Source organism: Mustela lutreola, chromosome 7 (assembly GCF_030435805.1).
Source record: "Mustela lutreola isolate mMusLut2 chromosome 7, mMusLut2.pri, whole genome shotgun sequence".
NCBI classification, from domain to species: Eukaryota; Metazoa; Chordata; class Mammalia; order Carnivora; family Mustelidae; genus Mustela; species Mustela lutreola.
In genome coordinates this window covers 4,654,231-4,672,722 of record NC_081296.1, presented here as the reverse complement: position 1 = coordinate 4,672,722, position 18,492 = coordinate 4,654,231, and the positions used below count along the sequence as shown (strand labels likewise).

At 56.0% G+C, this 18,492-nt stretch overlaps 1 protein-coding gene across 6 annotated transcripts in view; it reads right to left on the bottom strand.

Annotated features, from left to right (window-relative positions):
* The window catches only part of ARNT2 (aryl hydrocarbon receptor nuclear translocator 2), a 142,251-nt gene that overhangs the window by 44,802 nt on the left and 78,957 nt on the right, over window positions 1-18,492 (bottom strand). For all 6 annotated transcript variants that reach the window (XM_059179828.1, XM_059179829.1, XM_059179825.1 and 3 more), the window contains exons 6-8: window positions 16,514-16,616; window positions 14,132-14,197; window positions 13,746-13,831 (exon numbers count right to left, since the gene is read on the bottom strand). In XM_059179828.1, the coding sequence (XP_059035811.1) occupies window positions 13,746-13,831; window positions 14,132-14,197; window positions 16,514-16,616 (255 nt within the window). The remainder of the gene's footprint in view (window positions 1-13,745; window positions 13,832-14,131; window positions 14,198-16,513; window positions 16,617-18,492) is intronic.

The window sequence follows — 18,492 nt, the reverse complement described above, 5'->3', positions numbered from 1 at the left end:
TTGCAGGGGAATACAGAGAGTCAACATACCCAGGGAAAGACGTTCAACCTTGCTAAGAAAAAAAATCCAATTTGAAATACATCCTTTCCCCTACACTATCAGACTGGCAAAACTTACAAAACAATGGAATCATTGTCGGTGGGAATGTGGACAGACACACTCCCATCTTGCCTTGCAGGGTAAATATGGCAGTTTCTATGAAAAAGGACTTATAGCTTTATTATTCCAATGCTGAGGTGACCCGGCACACACACCAGCACTCGTGGGTCAAGAATGTGCACAAAGACATTCACTGAAGAATCCCCTGCAGGAGCCCCAACCTAAAAACCACGTCAGTGCTCCCATCTGAGGAATGGCGATGAGCTACTGTGCAGCCACTTTAGAGAAGGAAGTAGCACTACATGTCCTACCTTGGAAACATATTTATGATACCCATGATAAGTTTAAAGATAGGCTATGTAATAAAACATACATGAGCTTCAACTGTATACACACACACACACACACACAGAATAAGAAGCACTGGGATGTTATCAGTTGGTTCTTCAGGATGGGACCTGGGCAGGAAGGGAGACTTATTTTTAGTTCATAACCTTTTAAAGATTTTAAAAAATGGGTTTGTGGGTGAATTTTACTGTGTTTTCAAAGATTTTATAGACCTTTTATATTTCCTTAATGGAGATGGGTTAGTTTTGTCATAGTTATCTTAAGAAAATAAAGACACCAGGATAAAAATAAAGGCCAGCACATGCCATCTGGTACTTGAAAAGGGGGGCTGTGCATACTCTGAAAGTCTTCTGAGGTGGTGCCTTGTTCTCCCACATGCCAGGACCGTGCACATGGTGTACTTAGATCCAGACGTTAGAACTCTACCCCTTGACCCCCCCACACTGAGAGAAAATGCACCCCATGGTGCTAGATGTTTAATTCTAAAACAACTGGCAGAACTGCAACACTGCTTTCCAAATGAGCTGCTCCTAAATCTTGACAATTTACATGCATCATTTTTTGTCTAAAAAGACAGTCGTAAATGAGTATCTTCTGTTTATACTTGGACTCAGAAGCTACAGCTTTGTTTCCAACAAATCATGATCTGCAAATGAAAGGCTAGCCAGCAAGGGCCGAGCCACTCAGGCTACAGGGAGGTGCAGGGGGGACATTGGGAGAAAGGGACGGGGGCACATCAGCAGCCCCTCTCTAGGCCTCAGCTTCACTGAGGGGAGGAGGGGGCTGTGACCCCGCCCACTGTGGGACTGAGGCCCGGTCACCTTCCTTGCAGGGGGGAGGGTTTCAGTGGAATGCAGTGGGCTGTTTTCCAAGGGAAGCCAAAGAACACTGAGCCTCTCGCGCTCCCCACCTTGACGGCAGGACCTCACGGTGACTTTCAGCTCTCACAGACACAACGAGGCACCCCACTAGCTACCTTCTAGAATCCAACACCTCGCACCGGTGCAGAAGGCACGCCCGGCCTCAGTCCCGCTGGGGGCTGTGCTGCTCCCCCCACCACCCCAACAGCACTGGGCTCGCTGGTCGCTGGCTGGCACCCCCAGTCCCACCGCTCCCCTCCGCCTGCCCCTCAGGCCGCCCCGCGCCGGTTCTGCCCGTGCCCCTCACCTTCCCCAGTGTCTCACTGCTTTCTGCTCCGTCTGCCGCCATGAACACCAGACCCCACTCGCCCCTGCTCCCCTTTCTCAAACTAACTGGCTCCCAGATGAGCCCCTTCCACTCGGCCCTTGGAAGACGTGTTCTTCGCAAGCCAAGCCCGCGGCCACCTGCCTCTTGCAGGCCCTGAGACCTGGCTGCGTCCAGGGCACCTTCATCACGGGGACCACTGCCCCAGTAGGGCTGCTCCTTCCTCCCACGGGCCTTCGTCCTCCACCCCCAGGGCTGCCTCCACACGCCTGTCCCATCACGGTGCTCTCCCCACCCCCTCCCACCCCACCTCCCCCAGCCATGGGCTACACTATGGCCGAGTCCACACCCCACCAAAGCACCGCCTCTATCCAATTTCAAGCCCCTTTGCAGAAAAGCTCAGAAGGCTCCCCGCTGGTCACCAATTTCAGTGCCGTTGATCCCTGTCTGCGAAAGCACACCTCCAGATCGGCTCAGGGGGCGCAGCTCATCCAAGGAGGAAGGGCAAAGACTTTTGACAGAATACAGTAATTTTCCGCTACAGGTTGGCTGAGATCCCCTTCCGGTGTCTCCCTACAGCGTACTGGCCCCATGGGGCCTCTTAGAAAATGGCCCTTGGCCTAAGCAAGGAGCAAAAGAAGGCCTGTGTATCCTTTGGAGAGCACGTCTCAGAACACAGCAGCTGACTCTGCGGGTTACCCCAGGCCCCCCGATACAGGGAGGCGCAAATTGTCTTCATATTTGAAGTGGTGGTGACAGGGTCTTAGACAACAGGTGCTGTGGAGGTCTCCCAGTGAGTGCCCCAAGAAGCCAAACTGGTTCCAGGAAAGATGCTTCAGGGAAACGTGGTTTTCGTGGCTGACACCAACGTCACAGAAGACACATCTTTGGTGGGTCTGTTTGTTTATGTTTAAAGTAGGCTCCATGCCCATCGTGGGGCTCGAACTCATGACCCTGAGGTCAGGAGCCGCGTGGTCTACCGACTGAGCCAGCCAGGCACCCCAGAAGATAAGTCGTTGGGAAGAGAGTGGCTCGACGGTGATGAGGGGCCCCAGTACCGGAGGATGGGAGCCTCAACTCGGCATCCTGACTCTCCTGCGAGCTGACTGCAGAGCCTCCAGCCTCCCGGCGGTTCAGGAACTAGGACTAAGGACAGTCGCCATCTGTGAAATGGAGCTGCAGTGCACTGGGTGAGAACACGTCCACCAGCACGGAGCACGGTGCCCAGCACCTGGAAATCGGTACATCCAGCTCCTGCTTGCCCTGGGATGTGGACGGTGCCGTCCTTAGCACTCTTCAAAAGAGATAGCCTCTGCTTGGCTACAGGCTTCCTCTGGGGTCGAGGGCGGGGGAGGGATGCTGGGGTCCACGGAGACAGAGTCTTGTGGGACTCTGGTTCTACCTCCGCACGCAGGAGGGGCTGGCCCGAGGTGACGTGCGAGGTTCTCTGTGGCTCTGGCATTCTGTGGGTCCAAAGGCCAGGTCCAAGTTCATCCATGCCCTCTGTCATGTTTGTTACACTTTGTGAGCTCCTCCTCCGTGGCCGTGGCCGGGCTGCCCTGAGATTCAGCATGAGACCCGGCGCCTTCTCTCAAGGAGCTCGCCGGCTGCCAGGGGGACACAGAGAGCCAGATCTCCATGGTGCCATGTGGTTAGTATTAGTGCTGGGCTGCTCAGCGGGATGCCAGAGCCGCCAGGAAATGGTGTCAGGAGGGAACGGTTCCTGGCAGGAGCCACAACATTTATCCAAGTGGGTTTTTTTTTTTTTTTTAAAGATTTTATTTATTTATTTGACAGAGAGAGACCACAAGTAGGCAGAGAGGCAGGCAGAGAGAGAGAGGAGGAAGCAGGCTCCCTGCTGAGCAGAGAGCCCGATGCGGGACTCGATCCCAGGAACCTGAGATCATGACCTGAGCCGAAGGCAGCGGCGTAACCCACTGAGCCACCCAGGCGCCCTATCCAAGTGGGTTTTAATAGGAACGGGATAATTCCAGCCATTTTAACAGATTCCTGTCATTCCCTAATCAGTGTCACAAGCTCATTTTGCCCCACGTTCAATCACCTTTCCTTTGGAAACTCGCTGCACTAACACCAGGTTTGAATAAATCCTGAGTCATGCAAAACAAGTGTGTAACTGGAAACCGCTGTTTGGGATAAAACCCCGGCATTGGCCAGAAATGTGTGTTCATCTCTTACCCGGGCTTGCGCGAACCCTGTGCAGACACTCATGGGAAGTTGGCCTGTTCTTCAGTAACACTGGACGGAGTCTCTCCTGGACTGACATCTTCACATGAATTAAGACATATCTGTGCCCTGTGCCAGATGCAGGGAAGAAAACAACCCCCTCTGCAAGTGCTTCGGGCCACTCGCTCATAACAGGCTTCCAAGATACTCTCTGAGGAATAGTAATAAGTTTTAGGGAAAAAAAGAAGGTTTCTCTGGCCAAATACATTTGGGAAGCATGGTTTCAACAAAGATAACGAAGTTTCATCACTCAGGCCTACACAGAGCATTCAGTATGCTTCTCCAGGAAGGGAAAACAGAACGTGAAGTTTCCCACATCACTGAGCACAGGATCTTTGCTTCATGGTGCATCTCTGGGGATGTGCAAGCTCCAAAGCTATTTTGGGAGACGCTGACCTGCAGGTATGTTGCCCTTGTGCATCCCTGCTGGTGAATCTAAAGAAATGGGTCCCCTCACTTTGCAAAGCAGAGCTCTGGAGATCAAAAGAACAGAGACCATTTGAGTAACTACCTGAACCTCACAAATGACAGTGGAAGTGACCAGGGACTGAGCTAGAAGAATCTATGTCAGTACTGGAAACCAGGCGGGTTGCCCTAAGCTGACTCGCAAGCGTGAGGAAATCTGGGAGTCCGTGGTTAGGGCAGGACCGGACTGAGGGAAGAGTGGACCAAGACACGAGCCCCTGTGTCTGAAGGGAAAGGACAGTGGGAGTGTGTGGAAGGGCCCCAGGAAGGCCAACCCATGTGCTTTGAGCTATGGTGGCTGGAGATTAGTGCAGAGCGGGGGCAAATCACGAGGGAGAGCCAGGCTTGAACCCACAGAAGGCAGCATGGCGGCTGCAAGCCAGTGTGTCTGACCAGGGCCCTATGTGACCTCAGTCATCTCCTGCCCCCACCTCTGTCCTTGGGTGCAAACGGACCCTTGGTCGGGTAATAGGAAAGGGAAGCATTCCTCTTTTGCCCTTGCCAGGGCCTGACAGATTGAACTGGAACCTGCATGGCCAGTGACGGAAGCATTCCCAGGCCTTGCAACGGGCAACCATACAGCGGCCTCTGGAGGGCGAGCCACGCGGGAAAACACCAGCATGTGAAAAAGGGGAGACGGAGTGGGAAACCCCCAAACTCAATGACCCTGCATGACGCAAGAGGACATGACAGTTACGAAAAGGTCACAGCCTCAGTTCAGCAAGCGCTGAGTTCATGTGAAACGTACCATTGCGGAGTTTTACAAACTTAACAGGCATCATACGTAGAGGATTCGGACGGAGAAACTCCCCGGGAACTTGGAAGAAAAGGTTTCTGACCAACGTGAGCCGGAGGGGAGCCGACGGGGGGATTGAGGCGGCCGCGGGCGTGAGCGGAGCGGGCAGAGAAGCAGCCTGGGGCCGTGCAGACAAACGTCCCCGTGGGAAGGAAAGACCGCACTGTGCGAGCGCGAGGGCCCGCGCAGCACCAGCGGAGAGGAATGAAAACAGCCCAACCCTGGACGCCATGTGAGTGAAAGTCCTCAATTCCAGGGATACACTCAAGACAACCTACAAACGGCGCAGCGGGAGAACGGAGAAGCAGACTGCCAGAAAAGGAAAACAAAAGCCCGTCTCAGGCCTCTCCGGAGAGGGAGTCCCACGACCCAGGAGCTCCCGGGGCAGTCACGGGGGAGCCGCGGGGAGGCCCCAGGGAGGTCGGTGCAGATGGGGCAGGAGCTGGGCATGGCGTACCCTCTCGCTCCTGCTGCGAGAGACCGCAGGGTCAGGCCAGCAGGGAGGGAGACAAGAGGGCGGAGGGAACGCGGTCCAGAGATGAGGCTGAGCCGACGGGGCCGACCTAGTGTGGGTGACCAACTTCTGGAAACACTGATGACGTACGACGACGCCCATACAGCTGATCTCTGCGCTCCGCATCTAAAGCCCAGGTTGTCTCCACGCCCATTCGCACCGGTGAGGGGAGGCAGTCTCGTGCACCCCTCGGCACGGGGCCTCTGGAATCCATCGTGGACCCGAACCCTGCCAGCCGCACTCGCAGCCCACACCTGCTTTTCCCACTTCCCGCATCCACTCCCTCTGCAAGGCACGGCCTGATCTGGGTACGATTTCTCCCTGGGTGAGTCTCCTCCTCCCACTTCACTCCAATGTGCAGACTGATCTGCAGGAACCTTCAGTGGCCTTCAGTGACGTTCCGTGCACTGCACAGCAGAGTCCACACTCCCTGCCTGGCCCAGGAGGCCCCAACGCCCGGATTGGACTCAACCCTCTCCCTCACCAGCTCCGGTGAGCCACCCAGGGCGGCCAGCCCAGGTCCCCTCCTGCTGGCAGTGAGCAGAGCACTGTGGTGAGAGCATCAGGAAGGCCTGGTCTCACAGCACAGCCATCCGGCTTGCGGCTGGGACCTGGGCTCATGACGGCACCACGCGGGTCTTCAGGGTCTCCTCTGACAGGCACGGTAACAGCCAGCACTTCCTCAGGGTTCTCGTAAAAATTAAAGAGCATAAGCACATAGAGGCCACTCCTAGAGCCCAGCAGGCAGCGAGTAGTCACCAAGGGAGCTGTGGTCATTATTCAAACCCCAGACCCCCACCCACACTAGCCCTGTGCCTGCAAAATATTTTTTTCAATTAGGAAATTCCTACATCTCCGTCCTGCCTGCATTTCAGCTCTGGTGTTACCCCCTCCTTGCCTGTGGGGCTCTCCATGAGGGCTGGCCACAGTGAGGAGGAGAGAGAAGGCGACTGTGTCGCTCCCAGAGGACAGGAGCCTCCCTACCTGTGCCCCCCTGCTGACCCCCGACGCCAGGTTCTGCCAGTACCTGCGTGCCTGCCTGTCCCCTCCCCTGGCCTGTGAGCTACCAGGGCAGGACCTGTGCCAGACGAGCCAGCCCCAGGGTCCCCAGGACCTCGCAAAGCGCCTGGCCTGTGGCGGGACCTCAAGCACCGTCACTGAAGGACGCAGAGCAGCGGCTGTGCCCGGCCCAGGAGCGAGGAGCCGGACGACATCTGCAGCTGCTGCTTGGGCTCTCCTGGCTGTGCTGTCCGACCAGACCTCGGCTCGCCCGCTGGAGCAGGAGCTGGTCCCCGGGGGCACGGAGGTGTGCGGGCACCACAGACAGAACAGGATGGCCAAGGGTCAAAGAGAGCAAGGGTGCAGCTACCACCTGGCGGGTCGGGGGCCTCCATTCAGACGAAACAGCTTTCGGAGATTTTCAAATGAAGGCAAGTCACACACACATGCGCTGTGTCCCGCAAGAGACGTGTGAGAAGGGCAGGGCCATTGGGGACGAGCTCGTGGCCGGGCTGGGCTTTCAGGTGAGGGGTCAGTGCTGGCCTGGCCACAGCAGATGCTGACGCAAACCCACAAACCCCTCAGGCCCCTGGTGCGCTGTGCCTGAGGCTCACCGACAGCCTTGCAGCAGAGGGAGCCTAGAGCATGAGCGGCACCAGCCATGGAGCCCCCCCCCCCCCCCATGGCACGGCCCGTGGGAGGGGCCGGATCCGGTCAGTGCCCCCTTCCCCTGGGTTGGACCGTGGGTCCCCTGGGTGGACGCGTGGCCTCATGTGCAGAGATCCCCCCCAGTCTCCCCCCGCCCCAGATCGTTGGGGGTGAAGCAAGCCGGTTGGAGCACAGTCCCTGAAGACAGGCCTACAGGCAGGTGGCCTCTGGCTCAAGGCCGGACGTCCATCTGAAACTCAAGGCAGCAGGGCAATGACACCAGCTGGGGCAAAAAATGTCATCTTCCCAACGTCGGCATTTCCTTGGGCTCCGAGCACGCCTCACGAGAGGTGAACCTCCTCAGCGTCTGAGCCTGCGGGCCACGGCAGGCTAGACACGAAGCAGGTGCAGAAGCAGAGGGGACTGTTTGGGAAGCCCGCTCCTTCTCCCTGTCGCACCCCAAACACTTAGTACGCAGCACAGCGAGGGGCACCGGGGAGGCCACCGTGTCACAGATGGGGCTCGGGACCCACGGGAAGGCACGGTGGTGTCGGCGGGCCCCAGGCAGAGGTCCAAGTGCTCCGCCAGCCGGCCGGGGAGGAGGCCCACGGGCCGCGTGTGGGTCGTCTGGGACTCTTTCCCGAGGCCCTGGTCTGCTGCACGAGGTCTGCCTCTTCTGCTCCCCTCTGGAGAAGTCCAAGGGCCCCTGCCAATAGATCTTCAGCAACATGGGCACCTAGAACTTCAGCCTTTCTAGCCACGTTTGTAAGTAAGGCGCTTGGGGCGAGCAGGGGCAGCAAGGCTCCAGAACATTCACAGTGCCCCATGCAAGTCGGGGGGGAGTCACTGCTCCAGTCCCATGACCTTACCCCCGGGGTGAGCGTGCCAATGACCTCACCGCAGCCACCTCGTTGCGGCCCCATGACTCTCTTCCAGCTTAAAAGGCTTCTGGGAAAGTGGATTGTACAAGCGCCTTTGGAAATTCTGGCACGAGATTCTTTCCCATATCCACCCCCGTCGGCCAACTATTCTGTTTCCGTCTTCCCTTCTCCTCTTTCTTCCTTCCATCCGTCCACCCACCCTCCGTCCGTCTGTCCAGTCTTTCAGAAATACAGCCAGGTCTGAGGCTCCAAGCCAGGTCTGAGCTCAGCACTGGGGTGGGAAATGCAAGCAGCGCGGCGTCTAGAGAGATCTCCGCAGGAAGCGCCAAGTGTCATACGTGCTGAGAGTGTGGTTTCCAGCAAGGGCCCGCGTATCCTCCGCCGCAGAAAAAGCGGCATCAGCTGAGCATTCCCGAGGCAGGCTGTAATCATCCCATGTGGATACAGGCTTCTGTTCCAGAACCTTCTCCCTTGTAGACGCACAGCAGTGAAATACAACAACAAAACAAAACCAAAATGCAAACAAAAAAGACGTAATTTCTGAATTCAGTGCAAGCCACTTAATCCAACCGTCTGGAACGTGCTTTAGAAAATTCAGATGGGCTGCTTCTTCTTCCTCTTATTCTTCTTTTTAAGAGAGAGTGTAAGCACGGGGAGGCACAGAAGGCGAGAGAATCCCAAGCAGACTCCCCGCTGAGCATGGCGCCCAACATGGGGCTCGATCTCACGACCCTGATATCATGACTTGAGCCGAAAGCAAGAGCCGGGGCTTAGCCGGCTGAGCCACCCAGGCGTGCCCGGACTGACTTCTTTAAAACATCATTTTTGGGGGCGCCTTGGTGGCTCAGTGGGTTAAGCCTCTGCTTTCAGCTCGGGTCATGATCCCAGGGTCCTGGGATCAAATTCTGCATCAGACTCTCTGCTCAGCAAAGAGCCTGTGTCCCCCCCTCTCTCTGCCTGCCTCTCTGCCTACTTGTGATCTCTCTCTGTCAAATAAATAAAATCTTAAAAAAAACCAAAAACATCATTTTTTTGTGATTATGAACATCCCATAAAAGCCAGGCAAATGCAGGAGCGAAGAGAGGAGACAAGGAAGGAACCCGACGCCCAGAAGAGTAACACCGGGTTACGCGCTACTCACTTCCAACAAAGGTAAACCTGGGATCTGCTTCTGCTGCATAACCTGCCATTCTTGTTCACACGTCTTAGCACTCTGCTTCCTCCTTAAGTATCCTTTGACAGCAAAGTCTAGTCTGTGGTCACGTATCCCATCAGACGCTCCGTGCTGCCTTCAACCAACTCTCCGTCCCCGAAATTTAGACTAATTGAATACTTTTATGATTATAAATTATGCCGAAACATATATATAACAGATAACAGAGAATAGATGAATGTATATGTAACACATAAAGCTTAAACTTCTCGGATTAATTTCCCGGACTGAATTCCTACAAAAGCAGTCCTGTCCACTGGGGAATGGACATCTTCAAGCACTTGGTAATGCCAGCGAATGAGTCTACAGGTCTGCGCTGATTTATAATATCTGCACCAGCAGCACATCACGGCGTCCGGTTCTCTGAATCTTACCAATGCTGTGTATTCTGTCCTTTTTTCTTTTGGCCATTTGATAGGACGGGACGAAGGGAAGACCGTAACCAATCATCTCGATTTGTAGCTCTAACAGGGAGCTAACGACTTCCCATCTGCTTAGTGTGTGTATGTGTTTACATTTATCCGTGTTTTTAATACCCTGTTCAGAACCTTTGCTCATTTCTTCCAACTCAGTTAAAATCTGCCTTTTGGTAACTTTCCTCTGGTCCCAACTGTGCCTTCTGGAACTATCCTAAGTAAGATTCATTCCTCCTTCATAGGACACCCCCTCAAATACTTCAAGACAGAAGTCATGCCTTGCTTTCTCCAAGACAAACACCCTGGCTCCTTCAACCCTTTCTTACTTGGCACAAGTACAGGCGGTCGCTGAAGACATCATGCTAAGTCCTGCTGCGCCATCACCCTGACCATGCCGAACGCTCGTGGGGACGGACCTCATACGACTTCAGGAAGGCCTGCGTGGGGTCATCTGTGCAGGCTCCAGGGGCAGCCATGGGCCCGCACCCTGGGTCTTGGACTCATCTCTTCTGCTCCTTCCACAAGGACCTTCTGAGTTAGACACATGACGATCGTGGCATTTCTCATGATACCCTAGGTCTGGAGCCCAGACAAAGTGGTCAGAAGGAGAGTACTCTGCGGCCAGAAACAGGATGAGGGATTCGCCTGGTATGATGAGAATGATTAACGACTTCCGAAGAGGAAGACATTAAGAACCAGACAGGCTCCCCAGAGCCAGATTTGGTGGTACCGACCCACTCAGGGACAAGCCTTGTCCAGGAAACTCCTCTGACCCTGGGGTCACTTGGGGTGCGGGTCCCACCTCTGTCCCCAGAGCTTGTGGTTTCACCACACTCGGCAGTGGTCATCTGTGTAGGGGCTGCCCTCTTCCCACACCAGCCACACATCTCTGGGCCCCCCGAGGGACAGGCCCACGTCTGGAGCCGGACAGCCTTGCTCAGAAACAGGCACACACGTGGCCATCACGCGTGCTCGTGAGCTGCACAGCTGTGGGAGTCTCTCTCCCGGCTGTCCGTACCCTCTGAGACACGTCTGGTCTCACAAATAGCACAGAAGCTCGCAGGTTCCCTGAACCACAGACAGGAGCGTCAGGGACCAGGTCACCCCACGGCATGGCAGGACCGCGCCTGGGAAAGAAGTCAGCTTCTGAGGGCTCCCCCACAGCTGGGGCTGACCAGTTCTAGAGCATCGTCATGACCGTTTCTAGATCTACAGAGCAGAGGTCCGGGCTCTGAACACTGGGGCAGTGCAGCTTTATGAGTTCCTGTCTTGAGTCGAGCTGGGGCCCTTGGGCAAGCAGCACCCTGACAATTTTGTACATTATGGTTTACGTAGGAGAAGACATATAAATAAAAAGTACATAAATAAAGAAATATATATACTTTATGTATTTATGTCAAGCTGTGTGTATGTATGTATATGTACACACAGCCAACATTAAACATGGCCAACTTCTAGAAAAATTAAATTAAACTGTGCACTACGACCTGTATACCTCAGCCACTATTACCCGACACGTCACATCTGGATCTCAGCACAGATTTACAAGGTGTGCTTAAAGGCAAGAAAAAACGCAGCCCGAGGAGACAAAGTAAGCATCATTACCAGACTCAGATACGAATGACACAGACCTTGAAATTACTAGACGGGCAATTTAAAATAACTGTAATTCATACGATAAGGGCTCTACTGGGAGAACAGACGATCACAAACACAGAGGTAACGCAAACAGAGGGAAGGAAACTCCAGGAGGAAAACAGAAGGAAATGTTAGAAACAACGAACACTGCAGAAATGGGGGCTGCCTTTGATAGAGTCATCCGTAGACTGGATGCTGCAAGAAAGACTCAGTGAGCTTGAAGACGTGTCGATTGAAGGTCCCAAAAATAAAATGCAAAGAGACAAAAACAGAGAGAAAAAATCCAGACACAATACCCCCCAACTTGTAGCACCATTTCAAACAATGTAATGCCTGGACATTCGCAATACCAAAAAGAAAAGAAAGAGAATCGAACCAAAGGACTTTGAAGAAATAGTGTCTGAGAATCTTTCAAAATTAATGACACCAAACCGCAGATGCAGGAAACTCAGACATGACCAAGAAGTAGAAATAACCAAAAAGCAAAACAAAATGAAGTACTGAGGCACGTTGTGGAACAACTGAGGTTTTCTGCAGAAAACCAAAGACAAAGAAAAAATCTTGAAAGAAGCCAGAAAATTAAAACAAAACAAAACAAAACAAAAACAAACAAAAAGTCCCACACCACCTGTGGAAACACAAGGATAAGAGTTCTGTGGACTTCTCATCAGAAACCATGGAGACAAGGAGAGAGAATATTCATTCATTCATTCATTTAGCAGGCTCCACGCCCCGCAGGAGCCCAATGTGGGGCTCAAACTCACGACCATGAGACTGAGACCTGAGCCAAGAAGAAGCATCAGACACTTGCCTGAGCCGTCCAGACGCCCTAAGAAGAGACAATATTTAAAGTATTAGAGGAAAATCTGCACCACCCTAAAATCCAATATCCAGTGAAATTATCCTTCACGAGTGAGGGGGACAAAAATGACTTTCTGCGCAAAACAGAAACAGAGAGAACTCATCACCAGCAGAGCTGTCCTGCAAGAAATGTTACAAGAGGCTCTCCAGGAAGAAGAAGACAATGCGGGTTAGAAACACGGATCCACAGAGAGGAAGGGAGAATGTCAGAGAAAGAAGAGATTCAGGTAAAAGAAACTTTATTTTTATTACTCTTAATTGAGCTAATATACTTCTGTGTGTTCTGAGTATTAACGCTAACAGTGCGCAGGGTGACGAGGCCCACGGGTAAATGAACCGCCCGGGAGCAGAGCCGCAGGTGACGCAGGAGGAGGGGGAACAGGAAAGCCAAGTGACACTGTCCTTGCAGTACCCACGAAGCCGTGCGCAGTCCTGTGCCCATCACCCCTACCTGATCCCAGAACCTCCGCGTCACCTGATCCCAGAACCTCTGTGTCACCTGATCCCAGAACCTCTGCGTCACCTGATTCCAGAACCTCCGTGTCACCTGATTCCAGAACCTCCGCGTCACCTGATTCCAGAACCCCTGTGTCACCCTGACGAAACACACTGTACCTCGACCCGTCATTCCCCTGGCACCCGGAAACCACAGAACTACTTTCGTCAGGAAGGGCCCGTCTCGTCTGGATACGGCGCATAATCGGAATCGGATCACGTGTTGCCTGTTATCTGGCTTCTCTTCCAGGCTCAGCGTGACGTTTTCCAGGCTCACCAACGTGGCAGCACGGGTCCGGCCCTTGCTTCCTCGACGGGCTGAATAACACTGTGTCGTGCGGATACTTCATTTTCTACTTCTCCATTCGTCAGCGGGCGAGCATGTCTGGGTTTCTTCCACATTCTGGCCGTGAACGTGGCTGTGAACGTTCGTGTGCACGTGTCTCGGTGGACAAATGCTTCGGGTTCTCCTGAGCTCACCTGGGAGTGGGTCTCCCCCGTCACAGGGCCGATGCCTAACGCTGTGACGACCGGCCACCCGGTTCCCTAAGCGGCTGTGCTATTTTCCATCCCACCCACCCCCGTCTGAGGGCTGCCAGGAGGGCTCCACACCCTCAGCAGACCCTGCCGCGGTCCGTCTGTCTGTCTGAACCCTCTCAGTGCATGTCGGAGGTACCGTCTGAAAATGCCACCGTGACTTCACCCCGGGCTCCAGGTGACAGAACTCAGAAACAGCTGAGGCTCCCACCACCCCTGCAGGATTGCTTTCCAGAAACCTTCACTTCAAGAAGCACGATTTTTTCTAGTTACGAAGATCGTTATGTTCTTACCACAAAGAAGAGCTTTCTGCCTCTCTCCATAGGAAGACGTCCCTAGCAGGAAAGCAGGGTAAGGTGCCGAGAGCGCCCACCTCCCTTGGGATGAGTGCGCGGCTCCCACTTACCTGCCGGAGGCCACGCCTTGATGTACCCCGTGCAGTGGACCACAGCGTACTGGGCCTCCCCTTCTTTCACGGGACCAAGGCCGTTCCTAAAGAAAGAGCATTTGTGAGATGGCTCTCAGCACCTGGCGGCCACCCATGGCTCCTCTGCCGTCTAAGACACAGGGGTCAGGCTTGCCTTGTGGGTTTGGATGCTGCCTTCCCAGCAGCCTGCTGTCCCTCCTGCGAAGCTGCACCCAGCTCCCCGCTAACCCCGCGCGCAGCCCCGAGGCAGGTGCCCCACCCCGTCCCTGTGCTCAGCCCCTCTCCAGGTCCTGCTGCCTGTGGCTCAGCGCACTCAGGCTTTCTCCAGGCACGGCCCCAGACCCATGTCAGAAAAGCCTACTGACCTGAACCTTTTTCTCATGGTGGTGATTCTGTTCAGAGGGAGGTGGTCCAGAGGAGCGTTTCCACACCTGTGATTCCAGAAACAGTCAGAATGAGTAAAGGCCTCAGCACGCTACTACAGCCTAGAGCGCCGTGGTCAGAAAGGTGGGGCTGCTGTGACGTCACACACGGACCCGCGAGCCCAGCAGCCAGTTCCCTTCCAGAGTGTCGACGTGGGCTTGCATGTGCCCTGGAACCTAGACTGTCCCTGAGGGCCAGGGCAGTGTGACCCCCTGGGCACTGATCGGGGCCCGGCCCGGAGACACAGAAAGGCACAGAAAGACTCTAGGGAACCCTGGCCACGCTCCAAGCTGCAGACTCATGTCTGTGCCACTGGGGGCTTTCAGGAAAGCGGACAAGCGGGAGATGACTGCGGGGATGTCGTTTCAGGCCTCAGCAGTGATAGCAGCTCCACATGCACGGGGCCCACTGGTGACAAGAAACATCTCGGGCTCGGGCTGCCATCCGGGGACCCTTCCTACTGCCTGCACGGCTGTCCGGCCGTCCAATGGCTGCTGATGGCAAAGGGCAGACTGAGGACAGAGGGAGGAACCGCCTTTCCGAGGGTCCTTCCAGGAGGCCAGGCTGCTCTGGGGGCCTCTCCTGCCTCTGTCCTCCACCGCCCCTCCCCGGCTCTGAACAGCCAGGTCTGCCCTGCGGCCAGGAGCGGGTCACTCCTTGATCTATCCCCCTTACGTGGGCTCCCCGTTCCCAGCTCCATGACCGCTAACGCTCTGGATGTCAGCCACGTTACACGGCCAAGATAAGGGTCCACGTGTCCTCCGCCTGGGGCAGGGGCCCGTGCACATGTGTGCCCCCAGTAGGGTCGATCCAGGACCCCAACGCCTGGGCGAGCTGGCCGGGCTCTTGGCTTCGTCCTCAAACTAACCCCGCTTTGGAGGACAAGGTCGTGGGCTCAACAGACGGCAGTGCCGCCCGCCTCACGGGAATCCGGGTCGTGTGGAGCTGGGACCACAAAAAGCCACTGGACTCTGCCCCCCGGAGTGCCCAAGGCAGGGAGGGGGCTGCCTGAGCCGGCGTGACGTGGCAGTGCTTATGGCATGGAGGCTACTCGGGGATGCTCCCAGGGAGGGCCTTCACAGGGGACAGCTAGGGGTGGCAGCTCAGAAAGTCCACAGCGGGTGCTGTCCTGGAGGCCCGCCACGTGGGGATGGGTGTGCACACTAACCCAGGCACCTGTGCGTTGTACCAACATTGTACTCTCTCGTGTCATTCAGAGTAGAAGCTGATGCCTTACGATGACCTGACATCCCGACCTTCTGGGCTAGTGTTCCTGTCACCACGTCCCATTCACTGTGCTCATGGGAGAGTAGCCCCTTTGTCCCTTGAGCAGGCCAAGAACACCCCTGCCTCAGGGCCTTTGCACTTGCTGTTCCCTCTACCTGGTGTTTTCTTTCCCCAGATATTCCCAGATCTCCACTCAAAATGTCACGGTGGCCACAGGCCCTCTCCTCACCTGCCTAAAAACCAAGGCACGAGCCAGTAGCTCCCACTCCTTCCTACTCCTTCAATTTGTTTTATTTTCCTCAGCAGCACTCACAGTCTGAGCATCTATGTGGCACTTCTGTGTCCCTGACTAAAGTCACGCTCTGCAGGATCGGGGATTTCATTCGCCTTATTCTGGGCTGAACCCCGGCACCTCGACAGCCCCCTGGCACAGGCAGGCCCGCAGGGAAACGTGCTGCGGAGCTGAATGAATGAGAACGGCTGCCTGGTTTCAGAGCCTCCAGAGTCCCTCAGGCCAGGTGGACTCCCCGTCAGCCACCCCACAGCCCCTCCCGACATGGCCTGGGGCACAGGGTGGTCTCAGCTGGCTGGGAAGTCTCAAGACCCTTGTTCTTTCTTCTTCAGGGACAGAAACTTCTCTCATGACCCCCGATGCAGTCACTCGGGCGCCCCCGCAGCAGGTGGGAGGGTTAACTCAAAGCCCCTCTCTGCAGGGCAACTGGCACTCACGCCCGGAGCCAAGATACTTACACCGAGAACGTCAGTCGGCAGGATGATAATTAAATTCTAAAAAAAAGTATCCTTCAGCCCAGGAAACATAAGAGAACATACAAAATTGATCGATCTTACATAAGCTACAGTGAGAAATGTGGAGGCTGGACAGGTTGAGGAACCGGTAGAAAGTTGAGACCTGGGGGCCGGGGGACGCAAACCCGGGAGAGGCAGAGCTCACAGGAAGTCAGATACGGTGGACGCGGGGACGAGGGACGGGGGCCTCTCAGACGGACCCTGACCTGTGGCTGCAGCAAAGCCTGGGGCAGGACAGGAGGTGCGGACCCCCCCCCTCCCCAGCCACAGCGCCCCGGTCCCCCACAGACCTCATCCTGCAGATGAAGGACCTCCGCGAGCCCATGCACATCCTCATGGAAGACTGCTGCCCCTCCTTCTTGACCGTCCCCGTCTTCAGGTCCAGGATCCGGCCTAAGTGAGAGAGGAACACAGGGTAAGCCTCGGCCTTTGATGGGGTTGTGGGGGCGGAGGGCCGGAGGGGCGGAGCGCTTCTCCAAATGCTCCGCAAAGGGGTACAAACGGGGCTGTGCGAGTTGTTTCCCGGAGGCCCACCGTTCCGTCTGGGAACACGGGAGCCACCGGACCCGTACGATTCTAAGCGGCTCTTCTTTAGAACACCGTCTCCACCTGCCGCCCCGCTCCGCTGCACAGCATTTGCCGAAATCACCTGCACCACACCCGCTTCCTCAGTCTCCACCCCCTTCCTCCGCTCCTGCCCCGGAGACCTCAGTGGCCCACCGTCTCTCCTCCCACTGGGCCCCCTGCCAGTTTTATCCACTCCAGGGACGACTGCCTCCGCACACTGAGAGTCCTGCACGCACGCCCCCAGCACCCACCCCTCCATCCCTCCGCCCCAGGCCCAGACCGCCAGCCGCACGTCAAGGCCAGCACCAGCCGCTGCTCCCCTACCCGAGGCACCACCGTCCACAGGGAAGTCGAGGTCGGAAGGCCGGATGCCCTGCGAGAGTGCTTCCCTCCATCACCCCTGCACGCCCCCCGTCTCTCCATTGCCTCCCTCCTCCTGCCATCCCTCGGCTGAGGCTCACGGGCTCCCAGCCTCCGGCGTCCCGCCTCGCATGCAGCCGCCAGCTGTGTAGACCACACGCATCGGGCGACACACCTGTGTTCCCGGCTGCAGCACTGACGGAAGCTCTCCCAGGCTGCCTGCCCCTCCCACTCGTTTCCGCCCCACTTCCGGGTACCCCGCCAAGAGAAACGTCGGAGCCGCCCGTGTAACTCTCCGTGTCCCAGCAGGCCTGCGTTTAAGGAGTCGGAAGAAACAGAGGCACCGTTTGCAACGATACACCTGGCGTATTACTGTTTTGGCGCGTGAAGCCCCTCGGGGTACTTTGCATTCTGTTTCGCTCCCTGAGACTTTGATGTTGGTGTGCCTCGCGCACACAGGGCATGTCTCCTTTCCAATGCCCCCATCCCGGGTGCTCCGTGAGCGCCCGTGGCCAGTGGCCCCTGGACAGGGTGTGCGCGACTCCAGACCCGGCCAGCATGCCCGCGCCGCGAGGGCCTCCTGCTCACACGTGTGCAGGCACGTGCTTTCTGCCCCAAGTCCACACCCTGTTCCACGTGAGGGGCACCTGGCGAACTCCTACTTGTCCTCGGGACCCGCTTGCCTGTCACGGCCCCTGGGAGGCCTCCTCTGGGTTCTGCAGGTGGAGCTTCCCCACCCCCATCCAGTTGCCCCTCCCTCACCCCCTCAGTATTTATCACGAGTTTCTGTAGAGCCAGGCACCCCGTGAGGCCCTGGGGGTGCAAATGTGAGCCAGGCACCGTCATGTGTGTGGGAGGAAACAGACACCCCCCACCCTCACTTGCCACGCTGCACCAGACCGACGTGCCCGCTTGCCCGTTTACCATGACCTTGACTCTGAAGTCAGCAGGAAGGTACTGACTGAATGGAAAACTGTATCCTAGCACCGTGGACAGTTCCTGGCCCAGTGCACGGGGCTGAACTGACCTGTGTGCGCCCCAGGAAAGGACTTTGTGACAAAACTGGCATTAAGTAACGTGAGTATCAATGGGTTTTTACTTCTATTTGTGTTTCTACATCAAAACAAACTGACCTGCACCACCCCCCACCTCGCTCCCACCACAGAGGAAACGCCGCATCTCCTCCCTGAGAGTCCAGCCGAGAGCTGAGAGCCTGGGCCTTGCTCCGTCCCCCAGACCCTCCCACCAGGCCCCTCCACTATTCAAACACGTCAGATCCCTGTCGCTCATTGGGGTAGGGGGCAAACAAATCCTTCTTTGACCCTGAGGCTCCTTCTCTTGC